The sequence below is a fragment of the Sylvia atricapilla genome, chromosome 15 (genome assembly GCF_009819655.1).
Source record: "Sylvia atricapilla isolate bSylAtr1 chromosome 15, bSylAtr1.pri, whole genome shotgun sequence".
Classification (NCBI taxonomy): domain Eukaryota; kingdom Metazoa; phylum Chordata; class Aves; order Passeriformes; family Sylviidae; genus Sylvia; species Sylvia atricapilla.
This window is the reverse complement of record NC_089154.1, coordinates 10,654,584-10,679,099: the sequence shown is the minus strand read 5'-3', so window position 1 is coordinate 10,679,099 and position 24,516 is coordinate 10,654,584. Positions and strand designations below refer to the sequence as shown.

The 24,516-nt window shown below is 47.2% G+C and overlaps 1 protein-coding gene across 1 annotated transcript in view; it reads left to right on the top strand.

The window, feature by feature from the left end:
- GSG1L (GSG1 like) overlaps window positions 1-24,516 on the top strand; it is a 53,483-nt gene that overhangs the window by 19,782 nt on the left and 9,185 nt on the right. Inside the window, exons 3-5 of the mRNA XM_066330205.1 lie at window positions 11,874-12,026; window positions 16,074-16,185; window positions 19,646-19,813. Coding sequence (XP_066186302.1) covers window positions 11,874-12,026; window positions 16,074-16,185; window positions 19,646-19,813 — 433 coding nt within the window. The remainder of the gene's footprint in view (window positions 1-11,873; window positions 12,027-16,073; window positions 16,186-19,645; window positions 19,814-24,516) is intronic.

Here is a 24,516-nt window from a genome sequence, read left to right as displayed (position 1 = left end):
GATGGTAGATATTAACCAGAAAAAAAAAATTTTCCTATGAGAGTTTACATTTGCTATTGATAAAAATGATAGAGCAATAGCTGGTTACAGGGGCCAGGACTTTTAATGGGCTCTCACAGAGCAGATGTTGGAGCCCACAAAGTGCTCTAATTTTCACTACAGGCATGAGCAGTAAGACAGCAAATATTTCCAAAAGGAGTTGGAAGGGAGCTGTCAAAGTAGGCTGGACTTGATATTTCAGTTCTCAATTGCTTCTGGGATATTCTCCACACAACTTAATCAAAGTATTGTTGCTGCTGAATATTTTGCTGCCTGAGGAAGAAAGGGACACTATTCAGCAAGGGACACTTCTGTGCCTGTTGTGGTGCCCCACCAGAACACTGAGGCTGGCAGACTCCCCTCTGGCACCTCTTGTCATCCCTTTCCCACAGCCTCAAATCTGGGCCCAAGAGAAATCCAAAGAGGCCACAGAGGATACATTCGAAAGGAAGAAACCAAGACAAAAAACTGCATATGGAAACCATGACACCACACTGATGCCATCAGATGATCAAATGATCAGATAAATGGCTTCAGTGAGTGGACAGCACCACAGCTGGACACATCCAGAGGTGTTCCTTCCCCAGCCTGAGGCTGTGTGGGGATTCCAGCTCCTGCATCCTGCTCTGAGTGCATCACTGCCAGCCGCCAGCCCCAGGGAGAGCCAGAGGGTGAGCCCAGCCCAGCTCCTTGGGCAAGAGAAATCAGCTGGAAGCAGCACTTGTGCTGAAAGGATTTCTCTGGAGAAGAGCAGGGCTTGGCAGGAAATGTGGAGCCCTCAGCAGTTTCTGGGGTGGTGTTGGTGGAGGCTTTGCAAGCACCTGGAGTGCCCACAGCATGGAAATGAGGAGGTCTGGCCTGAGGAGCCCTGAGGGGAAGCTGCTGCAGGAACAGCCTCAGATGTCAGTGTTGGCTCAAAACTTAGAGGTGGCCACACAAACACAGGGCAGGATTCCCAGGGCAAGCTCCAGCCTGGTCCAGGTTACTCCAATGCTCTGTAGTCCCTGATTGTGTGGAACAATTCCCACAAGGAATGGCAAAGCACGAGGCCCTCAGCAGCTGCACTGCTTCCTACCTATTGATAAACTCACACACATAAAATAAACACGGCTTTTCAGACACCACAGAGATTGAGGAAAGGCAAAATCCAGCAGAAGGAAAATGCTCATGGCTAGTGAACATTGAACAGTCCAAAATCTTACAGGAGGGCTTTCTAAATGAGACACTGTCCTGGCAGAGGTACGAGATGCCTCCTGAACATCCTCCACGCAGCCTGTGATGGTGCATCCTGGAGAGATGAAGCAATAACAGATCTGTATTGCCTAAAAAGTGGCTGGCAGAGCTAAAGTAGCACATGGCAAACAGCAAGTAAACAAATCAAGTCTCACCTAAACACAGCTCAGAAAAAAGAGAAAGCTAAGCCAGTTCTGTGCATGCTCCTAAACCAGCATTCCAACAGCAACTAATGAGAAGAGAAAAACTAGATGCCTGATTTTAATGGATCCTGACATAATAGGTGTACCAGAAATGTGATGGGAGAAAGATAATTAGAGGGACAATAACGTCTTGATGCTGATTACACTGAAAGACAAAGCAGATGTCATGTACAAGCTGAATCAGAATAACAAGGTAATGTCATTAATGAGCAACACAATCTCTGTGGATGGATTCCATGTTCAGATAAAAAATGCAGAATTGTGTTAGTGATCACCCCTTGGGACAGCTTCAGAGACAGCAGGGTTAAGCTTGATAGCAGAGAAGGTGTAAGGACAGAAATCAAAGCAGCAGGAGCTGACTCTAAAACACCACGCAGAGACCAAGAAATACTGTGCATGATGTAGAGACAAAATTTGGATATGGGCATGGAAAAATCAGTGGGAAACCTGTTATTCTTGACATACCCCTGCATTTGATTCAAAATGTTGGTAAGAGATCCCTGGTATGACTGACTAACAGATTCAGCATCCTTCAGAAGCAATAGAAGTGTTTTTAGAAGTTGCGAAGAAGGAAACCCAAGAAAAGGAAATGCTGATTAAAACACATTAAAATGTTCAGCTGAAAGGACAACCAAAGCTTGAAAGGCTGAAAAGCAGTGGATATACTGCAGGCCTCTGAAGCATGCACAAACCCTTCACTGAGTGTGAGCAAATGGGAATTAATGATCACCGCTGATAAATGCGAGGTGGGGAACATGAGGAGTCATCCTACCTTTACATATATAGTGATGGGTTCTGAATTAGCTTTTCCCCTCAGGATAGAGTTCTTGGAGTGATGACAGACACTTCTATGAAAACATTAATTCACTGCTCTGCAGAGATTAAGACGAAAAAGAAATATTAGGATCATCGTAGGAAACAAAGAACAAAACAAAAAAGTCACCATGCCACCAAAAGTATTCATGCTGTACCCACCTGCAGCTCCCTGTGAGCACCTCTCATCCCTCCCCTGCCAGCCCCAGCTCAAAGCACTGACAATAAAATTTAAAGACATAGAGAGAAGAGTGACATTTATGGTCAAAAATAGAGAAATACTTGTTTGTATGAGAAGGACAACGCAAAGCAGATTTCAGGCTAGAAAAGAGACAAACAAGACTTGTAACAGCCAAGTTAAAAAACAAACCTCCTTTTTTTATGTACTGGGTAGATGTTCCCAAGAAGAAAAACAGAGGATTAATTTTCTAAGAGGAGCACTTAGAGACCTGCATCAGTAAAAAGAAATGTAACTGAGTCTCCCAAAAGAACTGCACACTTTCCAAAACAGGCTCTATATTCCTCTTGAATACTTCCTCTTGCATTATTGTTCATATATCTGCAATAGGGCAAACCCATACCCACACAGACAAATACCTGTCCCCATGTCATAGGAGAGCTATGATTAAGTATGCAGGAAAAAAAAAAGGTGTTGTTTTTATTTTATCCATGTTTTCTTACACACCTGTTATGAATCACTGAAGTTAGTTTTAAAAGGCAATTAGACATACAAAGATGAAACCATTCTTACCATCAGAATTCAAGATAAATCCCTAATTACTGAAGGAGGAAACAGCTTTGTGTTTCACACTGGGGATGCCAGAGATGTGAGGAGCACTGGTCTGAACATCACTCATTTCTCAGCCCAGTGCTGAGTACAGGCCCTGTACTGGTGGTCTTCAAAGAGAAACATTGAGCCCAAATATATTTAGTAAGGTACATGGGATAGTCCTCCTTCAGAGTATTTTTCATCATCTTTTCCACTCTCTTGCTCTACTCATTACTACTACACCAGGAAAAAGAGAATGTGGATTCAAAGATATCCCACAGTCTGCTCGGTATCATGCACAGGATTCAATCTGCTCGATGCCAGAGCCATCAAAAGTCAGAGAAAACACATCATCACATAGAAGAGAATCATTTTATGAGTCACAGCTCCACCTCACCTTCCAAAATAAAGAGACTAATGAAGAGCTGAAGCTAAACAAAATCAAAACATGGCTTTTCCTGCCTCCCCTCAGCAGTGCCAGGTATTTCTCCTTTGATTTCCCACATTCTGCAAAGTGCAGTTTCTTGTCTGGGTGCCAGCCATTTACCTACCCTTGCTGCCTGATTTGGTTGACCAGAACAGGCAGCTTCAGGTGCTTGAGGTGACATTTAGGGTCACCTAAAGCTTGCCTTGTCTCTGCTGGCTCTGTGGTGTGCCTCTGCAGCACGGGAGGAGTGGGCAGATGGTCGGCTCTGCTGTGACGCATTAACCAGCAGCGCTCCGTCCCGGTGCCAGCCACAACAACATGCTCAGGGTTTATTCTTTTCACTGCTTTTTATTGATCACTCCAGTATTTTGGCTTGTGATTCCCAGTATTAGAGTGGCAGAGAAGAGCAGATGACTAAACCCATCTGAATGGCACTGGAAGAGAGAGTGAGATTCCCGTGAAGCTGGCCTTACTGCTCTTCCAAAACAATGTGCGCAACATTGCTCAGTGTGTGCCCATTTGTCACATTTTTTCCTCTCTTCTCCCTTGAAGAAGAGAGAGATTTAAGCGAGATCCAGGTGTCAGTTCCAACAAAGTCACTAAGTCTGTAAAAGCAGAGCAATGAGTCGAGAAACACAAGGACAGCGAAAAGAGACTGACACACACGAGCAGAACTTTTTGTTGCTGCTAACATGAGCAAGGGTAACAAGGTGGGGTTGTTTATCCTCGAGAAAAGGAGACTCAGAGGTGACCTTGTCACTCTCTGCAACTCCCTGAAAGGTGCCTGTGCTCAGGTGGGGTTGGGCTCTTTTTCCAGGCAGCACTGACAGAACGAGAGGACACAGCCTCAAGCTGTGGGAAGTCAAGGGCAGTTTAGGTTGGATATTAGGAGAAAGATTTTTACAGAAAGGGTGATAAAGTACTGGAATGGTCTGCTTGGGGAGGTGGTGGAGTCACCATCCCTGGGTGTGTTTAAACAAAGCCTGGATGTGGCACTCAGTGCCAGGGTTTAGTTGAGGTGTTGGGGCTGGGTTGGACTCGATGATTTTGAAGGTCTCTTCCAACCCAGTGATTCTGTGATTCTGTGACCTCTCCCATCTCTTGGCTGCCACAGTGTGAATGGAGAACAAGGAGGAAAACAAAATGTGTTTGCACAAAGAAGAGATGGCACCTGCAGGGTTTCCTCTGTGCAAGTTCACATCACCCAGAACCAGGGCTGGCCCTTCAGGCGTGGTTATTTTCTTCCTACATGGGGTGAAACCTGTCTAGTTGACATCTCACAGCCTCTTGCGGCTTCCCTGTGTTTTGTGGCAGTTCAGGGATCTTGGGGACAGTGACTGGGAGCCACAGGGTGATAGGAGCACTTTCTCCCCCAGGCAGCAGCAGCAGTGTCTGGGTTAGCAGGTGCCAGTGAGGAGGTGAGAAGGTTCCACACTCTCCATTGCTGATGTCTCCTCAGCTGCTCAACAATGCAGCACTGGCTTGTCCTTCAAGTGCCACTCTCTTGATGTCACCTCAATCAGGCACGAGGATCTCAGTGGTTATTCAGGAGCACACTTTGCTCAGCTCCACTGCTTTGAGCAGATAGAAGGGGTTTTGTCATATGATGAACTGTGATGCAGAAAACCCCCCAAAGCTTCTATTTGCCTGCATCAGACTTTCTCAGGGATCTCAGGGTTGAACTGGCAGAGGAGTGACTGGAGCTGGTGTCTCACTGTAGCTCAGACAGACAGTAGCTGTCGGGGCAGATGTGTGACACTGAGTGATGAGGAACTCCAAACCTCTCCCAGAGCTGCCTGCAGCTTTGTCCAGCCTGGTCACTTGCTCAGGGACAGCGTGGCAGAGTGTGACAGCTCAGGTGAGGCTGCTTTGGTCACCCCCTGAGCCCACGAGGGCAGCTCTGCTCTGGGAAGGGCTGGGATGCAGCAGCCACAGATCCACAGGGAGCACAGGCTGAGATAGTGGGTGCTCCTAAGGAGGATGAATTCCCACTGAGGCGTTCTGAATGTGAGCTTGCCCCAATTAGGAAGCTAATTTTCTGTCTGAAAAGGCCCTCAGAAATCAATACAGATTCCAGACCATTTCTTCTTGGGCCCTGCTCAGGAAGGCTGGGCTTTCAGCAGGCAGTGTCACACAGCATGGCAGGTCATACATTCATTTATGGGGGTTTTTAATGCTGGGTAATTTCCAAGCCACTCTTCAAAATGCATGACAGACATTTCCAGGCACACAACCCCTGCCTTTGCTGGTTATAACATGGTTAACATGACTCAGCAACATCTTTCAGGAATAGCAATATGATTTTCCCTGAAGAAATCCTCTAAGGCCAAACAGCTCATGTTTATGGATTCAAAATGCTTTGAACTCCCCCAGCAATTCCCCTGTTGGCCACCTCTTCAGTGTTTCCTTGAGAACATGCACCAACACTGGATCTTTGACAGTCATTTCCATGGCCTGACCAGCCTGAAGGAGCACCCAGAGGAGGATTTCATTATTTCAGCTGGAGATAGGACCTTAAATTCTGGCATCAGATCCTGTTGGCATAGTGAGCTGGCACCAAAACGCAACTTTCCTGATTTGACAAGTATGCATCAAACTCCATGGCTGCATGTGACTGTAGGTGGTAGGAGGTATAGATGTGATTGAAACTCTCCAGAACTGGTTTGCTGGCTGCATTAATCTCAAAAACTCAACAGTAATTGAAATTATGGCACTTTGGCATTCCAAAACAGCAGCAAATGTTTCTTTATCATCCTGCGCATAATCCCGTTCAGATGTTATCCAAGTTCTTGGTGTTTCAATCCAAATTGCTAACAAGCCTGAGAATGGTTTTAATAATGCAACATAAGAATCATCTTGGCATTTTGTGGGGAAGGAGCACAGAAGAACTTGTCAGGCTTGACAGGCCTCAGTTTAACCAGAGCCCTCTCATGGAAAACATGGGAAGAACCGCTGCTGTTTTGAGTCAGGAAAAGGCATTCCTTGAACAAGGAATGAACTTTGGATATCAAGCAGTCAAACTCAGCTCAAACATCCTGGAAGTCATTAACAATGCTGTTCTTTGGGTTCCTTAATCAGGAGCTCACTGAATGCCTCAAGTCCCTCTGAGCAGAATTCCCAGGACTTGGATCAGGATCCCTGTTGCACAGGAAGCTCAGCACTGGAGCTCCGTGCTGGGAGGTGACAGTGTCTCCACTCACAGTGCCCTCCTCAGCAGCCAGGGCTGACCTGAAATCATTCCAGGTTCTGGGAAAAACTTTGTGAGACTCATCGCAGGCTGAGCTGAAGATTCTTTCTCTCACTGTCAGAAAGAATGTTCCCTTTGCTTCATCCATTCAGGACTGTCTGGGATATCCCTTTTCTAACATCTCAGTTCAGATGGATGCACTCAAGTTGATCACAACCTTTTCAGAGATGCACTCAGATCTGTGAATCTTCTTTCAAAATGCTGCTGCTCTCTGCTGTCAGACAGAGAGGCAAGGGACTGATCCTACCAGATGGTTCATGGAGTACTCGAGTGCCTAAATCCCAGTGATCCTGTGGGGAACAGTTCTCCTGTCATACATGAGGAATATGTTCACTTCACTGGAGAGTGCTGGAAAATTCATCTCCTTGTGGCAGTGCTGCTGCAGGGGCCAAGCCCTTGAGGAGGTGGCACTGGTGCTTCCCACCATGAACTCCACAGAGAAGACAGTCTCTCACATGCTGATTAGGAAATAACAAAGTTCAGAGGCACAAAGTTCTTTAATGTCACAGCTACTGCACTGATCTCTTTCCTGCCACGAGATCAGATGACATGAATGTGATGTGATTCCTTTAGATGCAGGAGCCCTTTGACATAAGTTGATTTATGTGAAAGCTTTTGGTGAGTCCCAGCTCTTTAATCTCAAATTCTGGGTGAGAAGCTCAGTCCAGGTCCTGGACTTTCAGGGGCTTTGCTTCACAGGGAGGTTGTCCTGAAGCTGGTGAGCCCTTTTCCTCCAGGAAAAGCCTCACATTCTTTGGTGCTCAGGTTCAGAGCAATCCCACCTGGGACATACTGTAGGGAGCAAAGGTGCCAAGTGTCCCACAGTGCACAGGAGTCACTCTGTCATTGTCTACAACCCTGCTGAGGAGTGACAGACTGGCTGGTGGAGAAGCACCAGGGACAAAAATGACAGGAAAAGGTGTGTTAGAACAAGAGGCATGGATGGTACTGATGTCAGTGGTCATCCAGACCACAGTGCTCACTTCCCTGCAGCTTCTCAGTCACCAGGATGGGAGATACAGGACAAGCTGATGTGCCACAGAGATGTGACAGGACAGGGAGACAGGTCCCTGTCAGCTCCTGGCCGGCACAGAAGAGAACATGCAAACCCAGCACGTTTTTATGGCCTAAAAAAAGCCCAGCAGGCACGAGGAGGACTTGACAGCTGTCATCCTCTGCATTATTCCAGGGAATCCTGGAAAGATTGACTGAACACATCGTGTCTTGGTGCTTGCAGGCTGGGTGGGCTCCTCACACACACCCACCCTCATGGGAACGTGTGTGCAGGAGTGCCACTGAAACCACTTTGGCTTTAAAATCCCAGACTCTCCTTTCCTGGGAGGTCTCACATTAGAATGTCCTTGGCACAGAGGCACATCCCAGCTGAGCTCCTCCCCAGCCCCTTTTCTGCACAGGCAGCAGGGGGTTTGTTGGACAAAAACCATGCATGAACAGAATGAAGACCAAAGGATGAGAGGAATCTGTTGAGTGATGAGAGTACAGACCTCAGTTACAGGCCATCTAGGTAGAACTCCCTACGTAAACCAAGTACTGACTCTTCTGAAGGCAGGATTTTTCATAAAAGCTGAGTTAGGCCAGACAGATCCCTGGGGCAGAGGACACAGGCTGGAGAGGAGTGAGCAGATAGAAAAGATGACAGGAGAGAAGATTGGAAAAGAGAAAAATCCCCTGGAGATCTTCTTCCCTGTCACCTGGAATGACTGAGGTCCCCTCAAGAGAAGGAGCTCTGTACTTTGCAGGAAGGAGGCTGCAAGAGGTTGTGAGTGGAAGTGATGCCAAGTGACTGCCTCATGAATCTCATGTTGAGAGAGGAGCAGTGGGAGATCACTTCACCATCAGCACAGAACAGAAAAACTCTGTCTCCTGAATTAATAACCTGAAGCAACTGTTCTGCTTCAGGCAGCCACAGGAAAAATGCAAAACTCAGGCACAGGTTGCATTTCCTGGGTGTTATTATTTCAGATGAAATTCAAAATCAGAGAAGCAGAAAAGGACATGGAACTATCCAAACACTGCACGTGGGACTTGCCTTTCCCCACATTAGATGCACTAAAAAAAGGCACAGAGCAGGTATTCAGTTACACCATGGAATAAGACAAGAGAGTTCTTCAGTAGATATGAACAGGGCTCCAAAAAAGTAGTAATTGACTATGCCTCCCACAGCAAACCCACCCAGCCTTTGTGTCTCATCAGAAAAAGGATTTACAGGAGAGCAAAACTCACATCTCATTGAGCTTTTCATCATCCCCTTGCAAGGTTCTCCTGCTGGCAAAGCCACTCTTATCCCAGCCCTGTGGGAAGGGAAACCAAAGCACTGCCTGTGACACCAGCCACACAGTCAGGGGTTGCTCCCTCCTGTTCCTTTCTCCTTCCTTAGGAGAAGCAAGGACACCAGCTGGGCCCCCAGGCCCTCCAGGCTCAGCTCCCAGAGCCCTCCTGTCCCTCTGAATGTGTCCCCTCACAATGGACACACAAACCCAGGTGCTCCCACAGGGACATGTGCACCTCCCCAGCTCCCTGCTCTTCCCAAAATCCCTGCACTGGTGCCTGCAGCACCAGCTTCAGGCACTGGGTCATAGGTGGGCAACAGGTAGAGTGTGAATATCTAGAGCTGAGGACATCACCTGAACCCCCAAAACCATCAGCCAAACCCCCAGACCCCTCCTGCAGGGCTGCACTCCAGCTTCTTGTTCCCCTCTCTGAAGGTACACCCAGGATTACCCTGGCCCAGGAGCAGAACCCAGCATTTGTCCCTGTTAGATTTCATGTGCTTGGTGACACACTCGAATCTACCAAGATCTCTTCCCAAGGACCCTCCACTCTCAAGGGACTCAGGGTCTCCTCCTGATTTAGGACAACCAAAAGCAAAATTCCTTCAGTGTGTCCAGCTCCAAACATCCACAAGAATTAGCCCTAAACCTGAGCACCAGCAGCCTGATGTTGCCCCATGGACTGCAGCTCTCTGAGCCCCCAGGGAAGCCCAGATGGAGCCACACCACACACCCACAGAGCTGCAGACACTTACAGCACTGCCCTGGTGTGCACACAGCACCAGTGGGGCTCCACAAGGGTTGACTCTGGGCAGTAAACACCTGGGCAGGTGTGTTGTGCATTAATATTTCAAGTGTGGGCTAAATGAATTAGAGCTCATTAGGTAGGGCTCTCTGCTGCCTCAGTTTGTGGGTCGGGTTTACATCATCTGATTCTTCCAAACTCAAATCATTCCATCATTCTCTCATCATAGCCGCTGCAGGTTTGAGGAGATGAAGCAAAATCCCTTCTAAACCCTGCTGTATCTCAGAACAACACCCTTGCTCTCTCTCACTTGCATTCCTTTTTGGAAGAGTGTGCCAGTTGCCTGATACCAAATTGACTAAGAGGAGTGAGATAAGCAGCTGTTTTCTGTTGATAGATGCAATATTGCACACACAGCCACTGTGAGCAATTAAAAGCTTTATTTATTGCTATCTCTATAGTGTGGTTTAAGAACTCAAAAGGTCAGCTACAGTGGCAACAACGAATAGCACATATTAATTAGACGTAATTATAAAGATGAGTTCACAGACAAAATATGAGCTGGGATCAGCCTGGTCACCAAGAGGACACTCAAATATTTGATAAAAGTGAGACTGCATATCGGGTTTGATAAGCTGGACTGTAGGCTTTATCACACATGTGCTCTTGCAGAGAGGAGAGAAGGTATTAATATAAGTGAAGCCTGTAGCAGTCTCTATGGTTACAGCTAACATTTTCTAATATAAGCCATTGTCTTCAGATGCTTAACTTTCCATGTTTCAACTGCTTAGGCTGAAATTTTCCATCACTGCTCATTGTTTCCAGGTGAATTCTTTAGCAATCAGGTTAGCAAATGTACTGGAGAATTCGAGCAGATTCTCATGCTGAAACAGCATTTGGAAATTGGGCAGGGACTCAATCTTATCATCTGTTCCCATCCTCTCCAATTTACCCGGTGGCTTGGTGGCTTTTAACGACTCAGCAGATCCTGTGGAGGTTTTTTTTTTTTTGCTGGAATTCCCGAAGGTGACATCTCCTGGTGGTACATCAGTCCCTGCTGGGCACTGCCCCGTGCTCCCAGAGCCCCTGCTCTGAGCACTGCAGAGCTCAAACACAGCCCTGGCTCTCAGGGCTGTACCCAGGGGCTGAGGAAGGTCGAGCCCAGGCCGAGTTTTGCCTCTGCAGCTCCTCAGCTGAGCATGTTATAAACACACATGTTCCCAGCCTGCTGCAGCTGTGGCAGCCTCTGTGTCAGCCCCAGCAGCACAAACCCTGTGAGGAGGATCCTGAGTGAGAGCAGCCATCCTGCAGGGCTCTGGTTTCTGACAAAACCCCCAACACCAGGCTGTGGGAAGAATTTTCCAACATGGACTGAATATATTTTCTCTGTGGAGCAGAGGCACCGGAGCCTGTCCAACTCCCAGCAGCGCAGAGGCAGTCAGGGATCCTGTGCCATCTCCTCCCTGTGGGGTGGATTGTGCTCATCTAAACTGTGGCACAGGTGGGAAAATGAACTCTCTGAGCTGTGCCTGGGCTCAGAGGAGCCAAGAGGTTCTCACACGTATCCACAGAGGTTCTGTAGCCAAGCTGAGAACAAGAACAGGCAACAGCTGGTTCTTCCTGCAGTGTCTTTACCACCCTGCCTCTCTGCACATCCTCATTACAGCTTTTTCTGTTTGTCAGAGTTTGGCCCGGGGTTTGCCGAGTTTAAACTCTGTGAATCACAGAATCATTAAGGCTGGAAAAGACCACCAAGATCATCAAGGCCAACCTTTTACCAAGTGCCCCCATGGCCACAAACCACACTGGGAAGTGCCACCTTTACTTGTTCTCTGAACACTTCCAAGGGATGGTGACTCCACCACTTCCCTGGGCAGACTGTGCTTAATAACTTTTTCAGTAAAGAAATTTTTCCCAGTATACAGTGGATGTGATAAACATTTTTTAAAAAAAATACAACTGGTGACCTTAAACCAACTTTTTTAAAAAAAATCCCAATACACAGTTACTCCTAGATACTCCCGATTTCCTAATTAATTTTTTGCCAACTTTAACCTCTTGAAAGTGTTCCCCAGGTGACGACTGGTTGCTGCTCTTTGCCCCCAGGTGTGCTGTGGCTCTCAGTGGTGTCCGAGGTGTTGTACATCATGCTGTTGGTCGTCGGGTTCAGCCTCATGTGCCTCGAGCTCTTTCATTCAAGCAGTGTCATAGATGGGCTCAAGCTAAATGCCTTTGCTGCTGTCTTCACTGTGCTTTCAGGTATGAACCTCCCCTTCCCCTTTGACCACCACAAAGCAAAATCCTACAACTTTTGAAAGAATAAGAAAAAACCCCAGAGGCTCCAAGGCTCTCTTAGCCCCATTTAGCTACCGCAATTTTTCACTGTAATTTTTTGTTCCTTTGGCACAAAGACTGCATGATAAATTCGCCTCTTGCCAGGGAGAAGCGAACATCCTCATTCCTGATTTCACAGCAGCAATGCAGTAATTATCCTTCCCCAGCCTGCACAGCCATTACCCCAGCTCCAGCATCAGCTCCATTTGCAGCATCATCACGCTCCTTTTCCAGAGGAAAATTAAAAACATGTAACACTGAAAAGACTTTTTTTTTTTTCTGTGTTGATCCTGAAAGTAGGTGAAGGTTGGAAAACCAAAGAAAGGATCTCCTCTTGTTAATTAACAGAATTGAGACTGAAAAGTGTACTAATGATGGCACTGAGGAGCAGCCCCAAGAGTGGTCTGGGACATGTACATCTCTCAGAACAACTGTTTTGGGCTGGTTTTGTGCTCCATCAGTACTTGAGGCCCCTTACTGTATGAACCTGAGGAATTCACTTCTCTAAAAGAAGTCCAGCCATGTGGTTAAGTGCCCCTTCTCTCCTGTGAGGCTTTTTCTGGTTAAAATCCCTATTTTCCAGGATTTATGCAAGCAGCAAGGGTGCTCTTGTGAGTACTCCTGCATGGGCCTCTCTGGCAGAAGGAATTTCTGCAATAGAAGTCCATTTTATTCTGCTGCATTTCAGCCTGAAAGACATTACAACAGGCAGTGTACATTCTGGGAAGGACTTTGTATCTTCAGGGATAGCTGCAAATGGTGAAATAAAGCAAAAAGGAAAGGTCAGAAGTAGAGCTGAGTGACAAAAAAATCTGATAAGAGCTGCCAAAGCATATTTTTCAGCTTTGGATGTAATTTGGAACTTTAAAAAATCAGTTCCATTTCCAAAATCAAACTGTGTGGAAATCTTCAGCATTCAATCAATTACTTCCATGCTGTTCCTCTCTCCCTTCACCATTAACTGCTGTTTTAAAGTTTTGTAAGAATGATGAAGTTTTCTTTCCTACACAACTTTCTATTTTTATTTTGGCCTTCCCTCTTTCTAAGTTCATTGCCAAGATAGTCCAAATATAAACTTCAAAATTTTACAGGGAAAAATGATAGAGGAATTGAAACAAGGATAAAATCCCAAACCCCAGCACACTGCTAGCTGTTATTTTCAATGACAGGAATATCAGAGGAAAGAAGAAAACTATATTTATTTAAGCCTAGCATATTTATAATGACATAGCTTAATAGAAATTAGGTAATGAAGAGGACTTTCCATTGGAGCATAACACTCCTCATTAAATTCATGCTTGAGTTCCCTCATAAAAGTGCAATGAGATCTCCACATTCTTATAGCTCAACATCTAAGGGTTAGGAAAAAACATCCCAATAGTGTGGTCACTTATTGCTCTTCCCATGAGCCACTAAAATACCCCACAACATCACAATTTTGGTATCCTTCTTAACCTTACACAAATCAAAAACTTAGATATGCCTCTCACGTAACATTTATAATCAAACATTTTAATTAATGTGATGTATTTCGCAAATAGAATTTCTACTCAAAAAAAATTGGGAAAGATGCTTTAAAACACATTGTCTTTTCCAAATTTCCTTCATCTCCAGCTTTCCCAAGTCCCTTCATTTCTCCCATTACTGACACCTCCAAGGAGGGCTCAGGCTCTCAAGCTAGCTATGAATGATCAGTGTTTCTGCACTGCCAACCCCCCCAGCACCCCTCATCTTCAGGATTTTCTATCTGCAAACCCCTCTTGCCCTGGAGGGATTGTGCCCTCCCTGCCCAGCCTCCAGCAACCAGCTGGGGGAAAAGATGATCCTGGGCATGGAGCATTTGCTGATCTGTGTTACAGGCAGCTCATTTTAGCTCATTAAATGTACAGCAAAAAGGACCACAGGGTTTTCCCCCTTGGAGAAAACTTGGTGAGGCACAGCTAAAATAGACCAGACCAAAAGTGAACGAAGCAGCACAAGAAAAGATTTGCATTGTTCTGCTTTAGTTTGGGTATAACAGCACCAAGAGCCCTGCCAGGTGCAGATCCAGCCCCATCCTGCCCTGCCATTAGGCAGATAAACCAAAGAACGTTTCCAGTGTTTGCTGGTGACCTCCTCCTCCTCCTCTCCTGGATCGATGAGTGTCACCTCAGCCTCCCACACAGCCACAAGGCTGCAGGTGGCTGAAACCCTGAGCAAGGTTTGCGTGACAGAAAGGAGCAGCTCAGCCCTGCTGAGGCTCGTCCTGGCTGTGTCAAACCTCCTGCTGGCTCTGAGTGACTGTGACAGCTCTCAGGGCAGGCTGTAATATTTTATTAGGGTTGAAAAATTACTGACAGGACATATAGAAATAGCAAACTCCCAACTTTAAGATCAAGGCACAACAGTCAGCTGAAGAAAAAAATCCACTGACTTAAAAAGTTCTGGAAATTAAATACAACCAGAAAAAAAGCAAGGTGTGCAGCACTTTGCTGTGCTCCCATTAGGCCACCCACCCTGCCCAAATCTCATTTCTCCTGGAGTGATTTGCTCTTTCCACCTCCTATCTTTGCAGTGTGTCACTCCAACACTGAGCAGATCCCCCCAGCTCCCTGTAACACAATGTCCTCCCTCAGCCCCTGCAGTTGTTTGTGTCAAATCTGACATTTCTCCTGCTGAAGGTCCTGCTCAACATGCCCACAACACAAACATCCCCCAGCTTGCCTCCCCCAGAACTGCCCTGAATCATCCACATGTCTGGGGAGACTAATGGGGTGGTGCTGAAGGAAAGAAGAGCCAAAAATTTGGTGTAGTTGGAGGACGGAAATCAGCATCTTCCATGTACAGGAAGGGCAACAGTGGAAAAAAATTAGAAAGTCAGAGAGAACAGTGAATGAATGGTCAAAGTGTAACACACAGACCTCACTGTACCCACCATGGCAAAATAATGGTACTTCTAATTTCCTTGAATGGCCACTACAGCACAAGAGGCTTTTGCACACGTGTAGGTCCAAGAACTATTTGGGATATCGTGATCCAGCCCCACCTCCTTAGCCTGAACCCTGAACCCTCCTTAGCCTGAACCCACAGTTCCAGAGCTCAGTGGGGATCACCACCCTGCACTGCCCAGGTGCCATGGCAGGAGCACCCCAAATTACTGTAGTTACAAAATTCTCCATGTCTCTGAGCTGTTTCTGACCACCCACTGCTTGAAAAGTGGGGTCTGGTTTTCCTCAAAGGAATGTTTAAATTTAAATTTCAGATGGTTTTTTCCTGTTTAAACTGCACGACCACACAGCTAAAGGCAGAGTCACTCAGGCCACCCTGTGATTTACTGCAGCCTTGTTCTTTTACATGACAGAGACAAAGTCTAACTCGTTGTCTCGTCCTCACCCAGCTGCAGCCCTCTCAGTGAGCTCTAACAGTGTCACAAAAGCATCACCAGCACTGCACCACCAAAACATCCCAGTGGTGTCCTCTCACCACACATCATCAGGAGAACCAAGCTCACTTCACTTCCTGGGGCAACTTCCAGCTGTTTGCTGAGTGTTCAAACCAATAAATCTTAGCAGCTGCTGGTGCAGAATGTGGTTGTGTGGCGTGAGCACATTGAACCTGCACTGCCTGCAGAAGCCTCTCCCCTCGTTGTCTCACCTGAGGCCTGTCTGTGATGGGCTGTGAGATAACTGTGGGTGGCACAGCCCTGCCTTGCAGCAGCAGGGTTGCTGGGGATGCTGCTGTGCAACATTTTCTTCAACGATTTTCTTTCTTCAACTCCTCTTTTAATTGAGGATTCAGAATGATGTAAAATAATGAGCTCTCAGTCACATCTTTCCTCTGCCCATGCAGCTCCCTCCTCCACAGTGGAACAGGAGGCATAAAAGTACAACAAAGACTTTTTTGGAGCTCTCAAAGCACTTACAGCAGTAGCTCCCTCAAGAATGATAAAAAAACGTTGGCACAAAAATTCCTGTTCTGATCCCTGCTTCCCAGGTCTCTTGGGGATGGTGGCACACATGATGTACACTCAAGTTTTCCAAGTGACAGTCAGCCTTGGGCCAGAGGACTGGCGACCACATTCCTGGGACTATGGATGGTCCTTCTGGTAAGTGTCACCCCCAGTTTCATCTCTTTTCTCTTTGGAGCCGTCCCATCAGCTCATGGGGACACTGCACACATCACCTCCAATTGCCAGGAGCACCCCTGTGGATTTCCAGCTGCCAAGCCTGCAGGAGCAGCAGCCCCCAGGGCCGTGCAGGTTTGGAGGTGTGGGCACAGCTCTGGGTGGTTGTGCAGCAGCAGCAGCTGTGCTATCAGCAGGTACAGAGCATTTGTAAATAAACAGCACCCACAATTACCAACACAGATTGAGCACTCTCATTAAAGTTCAATTTAGGAACATAATTGCCATGGCATTTCTGAGACTTTTAGCTTATTATTTTTTTTTTCCTCTCCTTGTTTTTAATTAATGTCTCAGTTGAACCTTACGGTGCAGCTTTGAACACAACTGCAGAGGAAGGTGCGGTGCTCCTGGCACGATGAGACTTCCCTGTGGATCACGAGGAGAAGGGTTGGGAAAATGGACATGGCATAGTTTGTTCGGTTTTTGGTTGGTTTTTTTTTACCTTTCCCATTTATCTTCTAAAATCGCATAAAACTAATTTGGCCAAGACACAGCAACTGTGTTATATTGCTTGCAAGGTTATAAGAGGCTTACCAAGAGCAGGAGGCTGTGGAGAATAAAAATACCTGCAAACAACATCCCCAGTCCTCCAGAGGCATCAGCCTCTTTGGGTGGATAGGGAAAATACTTCCTTCTTGTCATTTCTAAATATAGCACATTATTTTCTTTCCATCTCACAGCAAAGACAACAATCTTTGCTAACACCAATAAATAAATACTTCTTATGCACAGCACTGCAGGGAATTATTAGTCTTTCCTTCTCACCTTTTTCTATTGTGTTTCATAGGAGGAGTTACTACCATTTCAACAACATGTTACAAAATACAAATCACATTATATTTAAAATACAGCTTATTTGGTGCCTCAGTAATGAATATTTATTGCATGTGATGATGGACTTATAAATACATTGCATTCACATATTTATAATATTTATATTAATATTTATAACAACTCTGTCACAGTAATTGTATAATTTTCAATAGATTTAAATAATAAGGCGTATTTGTCTTTGGTAATCTATTTTGTAATTTCCTGCAATACTCAAACTTTGAAATGTTGGTAAATGTCTTGCATGATAAACACCCATTAGATTATTCTCCTTCATCTTGTGCAAGCCAAGAGCCCCCAGGGCACAGAGTGGGCACCAGGGTCCCTCAGGACATCCTGAGCTCATCCCACCCACATGCCCTGCTGGAGCTGTGTCCATGGAGATGGAGTCCCAGGGGAGATGGGGCTGGGAACAAATGTCCCATGAGAGATGGGTTTGGGAGTTGTGTCCCCCAGAGATGGAGCTGGGAGCTGTGTCCCACAGAGATGGGTTTGGGAGCTGTGTCCCCCAGAGATGAGGAGTTGGTGTCCCATGGGAGATGGAATTGGGAGCTGGTGTCCCATGAGAAATGGGTTTGGGAGATGTGTCCCAAGGCAGATAGAGCTGGGAGCAGTGTCCAATGGCAGATGGAGCTGGGAACCGTGTTCCATGGGGGATGAAGTCCAGCCCCCAGCCCTGTCCCAGTGCAGCCTCTCCCTCAGCTCTCCCTGGGCAACCACAGCCAGGGAAGGCACAGTGGGCTTTGGTTTAAGGACCAGGACTGCCCCTGGATTAGGTCTCACTGTGGAGGACTCTGAGATACCCACAAGCAGGGAAGTATGTGAGTACATCTATCCTAACTGCCTAATTACGATGATTTCCCAAATGCCCAGGCACTGAGAGTCTTCATTCTGTATTTCCTTCTCTGAACTTTTTAGCACTTCTGATTTCATGACCAGAAACATCCAAGAGAAATTCTCCCTCAAAGATCATTCCACAGGCACAGTGAGGCTCATGGTTTAGGCTGGCTTCTTCCTGGGAGGAGATCCTGCTTGGGAGCCCAGCTGGAAATGTTTGCAGCTGCTGGAGCTCTTCCCCACACTCCACGTGGGAGGCAGACTGGTGCCAGGCCAGGAGGATGCTGTGCCTGGACACTCACACCCAGCACAAGCTCCCTTCCCACTTCTCCTCCCAGCCATGGGAAACTTCAGGGAACTTTGTCACCCCAGGGGTCACCACATTTCCTCCTCATTTGATTGCATCTGGCAAACAGGTTCAAAAATGACAGGGAAAGAGCTGCCTCCACACATCTCATTGCCTCAGGAGTCCCTGCAGGACTTGTTATAAGCTGAATTTTGAAATCATTGAAATGAGCCATTTCTGTTTACTTGAGCCATTTTTCGCCCGGATTTTCAGTCCATGAATATGTGCTCTTTTTTCAAGTTTTGTCTAATTTGAAATGAGAAACTGCTTCCTTGTCTGCAGGTCCCTTGCAGAATGGGAAAATAGCTCATGCTGAGGGCTGTGTTGACAATGCGTATTTATAAGATAATGCTACTGGGGCTGGATTCTTTCTGCTCTGCATAATTCAGATCAATTTGTCATAGAAAAAAGTGCAAAAAGAAGCAGGTAAAGTGTGTCACCATCACAGCTGATGGAGTTAATCCAGCTTAGTTAGGCAGCCACTGTGAACTATGTGTAGCCAGAGTTGTTGGGCCAAGCGTGAAGCCAAGGGGAGCTGGGAGCCAGAGGAGCTCTGCAGACAAAAGGAGGAATTCAGGACCTTTTTTTCTGCAGTTTCATTTCATGCTCAAAAAGCATCTCAGCTCCCTGGGGCCATGAGTCCCCCACCAGCCCCATCTGAGCATGAGGTTAGGGTGGGCAAAAGAAGCCGGGGTGAAGCTCTGTGCACGAGCAGGGAACAGAGCAGCTCCCAGCTGGCTCTGCCTGCCAGGAGACCCAGGACAGCACTAGCTGCTGCTCCAGATTGGCTCTGGGCCAGTCATTATTTTATTTCCACTTCCCTTCTCCCTCTGCCTCCCTGTGCTCCTAGCTGGTCCTTGCAGGTGTCTGCTCCTGGCTGGCACTGCCTTCACCCTTTGGGGGTCAGTCAGGGGACCCCCATGCTGGGGACTCCACAAAATGGAAATGTTGTCTTCTATTCTGGTCAGGCTTCCAGAGACCAGACACCAGCCAGGAATACCAGAGGTGTCCATGAACCAGGAAAGAAGGAAATACAGCAGTCTGATGAAGGCATGAAAAGCAGATTAGAAACCATCCCTGCAGTGGCCTTGTGCAGCCAGTATCTCATGGGTGCTGGAAAACTGCTCCAAAAGACCCTCTGGGGCTCCTTCCAGGAGTGTGTGCGTTCTAGCACTTGTCTGCAAGGCTCTGAGGCCCCTCAGAGGGAGGTCAGGAGGTTTTTGTCAGAGTGCTCCAAGTGTTCACCCTGGCACAAGCAGAATGTCTTCCCCACCCTCCTGCCTGGTCCCAGCCTGTGTGTGTGTGTCAGAAATGGGACAAGAGCTGCTGTGTTAACCCAGCTCTGTCTGCTGCTTTCTCTCTCCACAGTCTGGCGTGGGGCTCCTTCACCTGCTGCATGGCAGCCTCTGTCACCACCCTCAACTCCTACACCAAGACTGTCATCGAGTTCAGACACAAGCGCAAAATCTTCGAGCAGGGCTTCCGAGAAGAGCAGAACTTCCTGGACCAGGAAGCCATCAAGTACTTCAGAGAAAGGTCAGTGCAGTCAGTCACTCGAGCAGGGGAGGTTTCCATGGACTCTGCTGGTGTCAGAGGACCCAGGCTCTCACCCACTGGGGGGTGAAGTCTCTGAGACACCTGGGAAAGGCGTGTGTGAAAGGCAAATGCTAAAGGTCCTCCTCAATTTGGTATTTCTTCATTTTTGTGATGTCCCAGTGGCCACCCTTTCTCCTATGCTCATTAAATCTTTACAATATGCACCCAATTCACAAAAAGCTGTGCTGCCAATGAAAGTTGATTTTGCCCCTCTAGAAAGGTGAAATTGTGGGGGTGTACCAAATGTGACATCCATCCTTTCTCAGCACGTGCAACAGGCACCTCCCAATAATCCCAACAGCTGCTGAGGCATTTTCCAGCCACCACCAGGCCACTTTGGAGCTGCCATCTCCCATGGTCATGTGCCCATAATCCATCCCTGACTGCTTTGCACTACCCATCCTCTGCAGCAAATCCACACAAAGACAAAACACCCACAGGGTGCCACCCACACAGTGCCACCCACCCTGACACACTGCAACCCTGGTGGGTCCCAAGGCCCAGAGATGCTCTGTTCACTCTGGCCCCTGTGGCTGCTCCAGGAACCTCCTGCCCTCGTTCTTAGGTGAGGAAGTTCTGGCTTTGTTTAAAGCTGTGGATCCTGAAGAACACACTGATCCTGGCTCACACAGCAGGGATGGGCTCCACAGGGGTGATGGACCTTCACAGGATGAAGAGCTGAGAAGTACAGAAAATCCTCACCAAAAGTCTATGGCTTGAAGTGATATAAAGATATTTTGGGGGCTGAAAATATAAGCAGGATGCATTGCTGCTTGTCAGACCAGTGGGGCAGTTTCTCCATGGTGGAAGAGAGTGGCTGGGAAGCTCAGAGGGAACAGAAGGTTTGGAATGATCAGCATTTCAGCAGCAGAGTGAGGAGCTCTCCTGATTATTGCTCCCATGACAGCTCCCATGGTTATTGCTTTTCCTTGGTTGTCTTGTTTATTATTCTGTTGTTGCAGTTATCCCCCTGCTATCGCCCAAGTTTTCACTCTACCTTTCAGACAGCCTGCAAGGAAAAGGGAAATGAGGCAAACAAGTATGATTTTCCTAATTCTGCATTTGGACATGACAGTGAATTCTAAAAAAGTCTCTGTGGGAGAAAAGAAAGCCCAGACACAGTGAAGAGGAAGGGGTCAATGTGTGCCTCAGGGTAAATCAGCACACAGGGAGGGAAACCAGGCAAATTATTGAAGTGAGAATTGCAGATAAGAGCCCAGAAGAATTATAAGGAACAGGATCTTGAGTTAAATTGGGAAATGCTAAGGAAACTTGTTGAAGTACCACTACTGACCTTTCTGGAACAATAAACAACAAAATATATTAATGGCCCAGAGGACAGGAATCTCTTTGTCTCACATGGGCATTGTGGGTTTGATTTGGGTTCTTCTTGCCCTTACAACGTGACACAATTCCACCCCCAACAATTCCCTCCTCGGTCACCTCCTCCCAGCCCTTCCACACACACTTGGCACACTCAGCTCAAGCATGTGGTGTTCCCTAACTTCATGATTATGACTTTCTTTTTTTATATCACATTATTTTAATTGTTGTATCTGAATACATAATAGGAAGCCCAGAGATAGTGTTACCATGGGATCATTCTAGAGATTTAAAGCTGTGCAGCAATATACATTGTATTTTTTTTTAATTTTTAAAGTGAAGGTATTGATGCTCAGCTTCACTGCTCTGCCCTGGGAATGCTCTGGCTGCAGGGGTCCAGGCACTGTCCATTAGCAACACCCTGCTGCTGCACGCTATGGATGCCCTCAGTCCCACACAACTTCCCTGAGCTCCCATCTGCCTTTGCACAAATAGAAAATAAAATAAATCCTCTTTCCTTCCTGTGCACATACCCAGGGATACTTCACATTCCCTCCTACTCCTCCACCTCCATGTTCCTTTTCATACCTCATGAATAAAACCCTCCAGCCTTTCTTCCTTCCAGTTGCTTTGCACATATCTTCACCCTTTTTGCCTGCTCCTTTGCCTCAGTGCAGAGCCAGCACCCCCTGGAGCACACAACCAGCCTCTGTGCTGGACACACCCTGTGCAACAGGTACTTTCCTGCTGAAAATTAAAGCTTTATCATTATTCCCAACAGCTCCATTTATCATCTGGGACTCAGGGAAGGAACCTGTCAGGCCCATTTTGAGTGATAAAACTTTTTTGTTGGAATATTACCCTACAGGCCTCCGCTCCCAGGGAAGACATTTGCTTTCTGAAAAGTACTGACAGCAAAATGCTGCTAATCTTGCACGTGTTTCCTCAACTGCATCATTGTGTTGTGCTTCATTTTAGTTGCATGCAACTGCACATAGCAGCAGAAGATTTGCTGGAAATGTGGATGTAGGAGCTGAAATGGTCCCTTGAGAGCTCCCAGTGCCCCAGCTGTGCTCCTGTCCCCAGCAGAGCAGGAGGTGCAGGGGATGAGCCAACATATCCCATGGTTTGCTGGGCTGATCCCCCCTCCAGCAGCTCCCATCCCCTCCTCTGGCACAGCAGCCTCACCCTCTGTGGCCCTGCTGCTCCTTCACCTCCACACCCCAAGGGCAGCCCCTGCTCTGAGGAACATGGGGAAGGCTTTAAACACACATTAATGTCTGTGGACACTCCAAATTCTGCCCCACAGCCTGGTTTGTCTCCAGGCAGCCCTCAGTTACCCACACAGAAGCACATCCAAATCCTCTGCCTCCCTGAATCCCAAGGCTCTGTCTCTCACCAGCCAAGCATCTCACTGGGAAATGGGAAAACATTTCATCAGCTGCTGAAAAATCAAAGATTCGTGGTGTTACACACAATTATGTCCTATCCAGGCCTGGGATACTTTGAAAAGTCCAGACAAAACAGACTCTGTGGCTCACAGTATAAAATCAAAAGATACCAGAGCTCTTCAGATATAATAGGTACAATAGCCCTCAGGGTAACTCTAAGAAAACCAGGTCAATTATACACACTTGGAGGTATTATTCATGCTTTATGTGTTCTATAAAATTATCAGAACTATCTGCAAAGTCAGCTTTCAGTCTTTGTCCTTCAAGTGTTTTCCTTCCTTTTTTCTTGTTTTCCTTTGAAATGAATATTGTCTATAACTTTTGCTCATCTTTTTCATCTTTTTTTTTAGTTCATTGGGTGTCATTTCGTAACAAGTATCTCTCTTCCATCCCTCCCAGTTTCTCCTTCTGCTCTGTTTCACATGAACACTCCTGTCCATGTGGTCATGAGCACAGTCCCCTCATCTGTGGTTTACCCCAGGCAGCAGAGGAGGAACCCTCCCTGTCCCCCTGTCCCTTCCTTCCTGCTCTGAGGATCCCTCCAGATAGCCAAAGGGACAGGGATTCTTTGTTCTCCTCCCACAAAGTCTGATAATCTCTGTGACAACAGCTGCAGGAGAATGGTGACAGACTTCTCCTCTTCCCCTCCCGAGCTGTTTAGTAGTGCAGTTTTAGCAGCTTTAGCTCTTCCCTGCTGTTTGGCAGCTTTGTCCTACGGCTGTGTAATAATTAAGATGCATTCACAAGAATTCTGCTGGTTTAGACCAACCAGCTCCACCAACACCATCAGCACATCCATCAGGCAAGGGCTAGCATAGCTCACCCAGACTCACGTCTTTCCAAGTTTGTTCTCAGTTTCTTGCCTCTTTTATTCATATATTTTAAACAAAAAACCTTTCAGCATCCTCACCGAACACACCTTTCCCTTCGGCTCCCAGGATTCTGGCGGATTTGCTTTCAGGGTAAAGAATGAACAATTTTTCCTCTCTTCTCCTTTGCTCTGCCGGGGGCAGGAACTGACTGGTGGGGCAGAGGATGCCCCTGGCAAGGGGGACAGCTTGCAGGGACGAAGGACAGGAAGAGTCCAGGGAGGACAAGGGAATGTCCAGGCTTGGGGGGAAGGTGCTGTGAGGGCTGAAGCCTGAGGTGAGGGATTGGGGGCTGAAAGGAGGAAATCCACACCCAAGTGAGACCTTGGGAGAGCTCCTCACTTGCCTCGGGCAAGGAATGAGTTTGTGAAGTGAATGTGAGGAAACTGGAATTACCATGACCCTCTTTTAGTGAGGACAAGAGCAGCTTTTGGCTGTGAACCCAGGCTGGTCAGGGCTGCAGATCCCCCCCTTTTGGAGCTCTGAGAGGGGTCAGGGGGGTTATCCCACCCTGGCACCAGTGGGATGGGGGGACCCCAGAGATCAGCATCAGCCCTGTCTCAGTCTGGTATCCAGCCTCCTGCTCCTGTGAAGCCACCCTCACTTAGCAGGGGCTGGTTAAACCAACTATTTAGCAAGTAAATCTGGAAGACGCAGCCTCCCCCAGCTCAGCCATCCGTAGCACAGCGTTTGCAGCTGTCCATCAACATCCATTGTGCCATTGCAGCTGATTTCACAACATTTTTTCTTGCTGACAGGGCCCTTACTCTGATCTGCAACACCCAACCTAAGCAGGCAGATGCTACTGGTGAAATTCTAGGAGTGAGCTGAGTTCAAAACTGCCATCGATAGCAGTGCAGACAAAATATCTCTGCAGGGACAGAAAACTGTAGTTTTAAGTGCTTAGGAGCAGTGTTGAAACAGACAGCAGGACCAAAGCTATTGCAGAGCTAATAAATCAGGACTATTCCCACCACTGTGAGAACCAGAACTTCTCAAA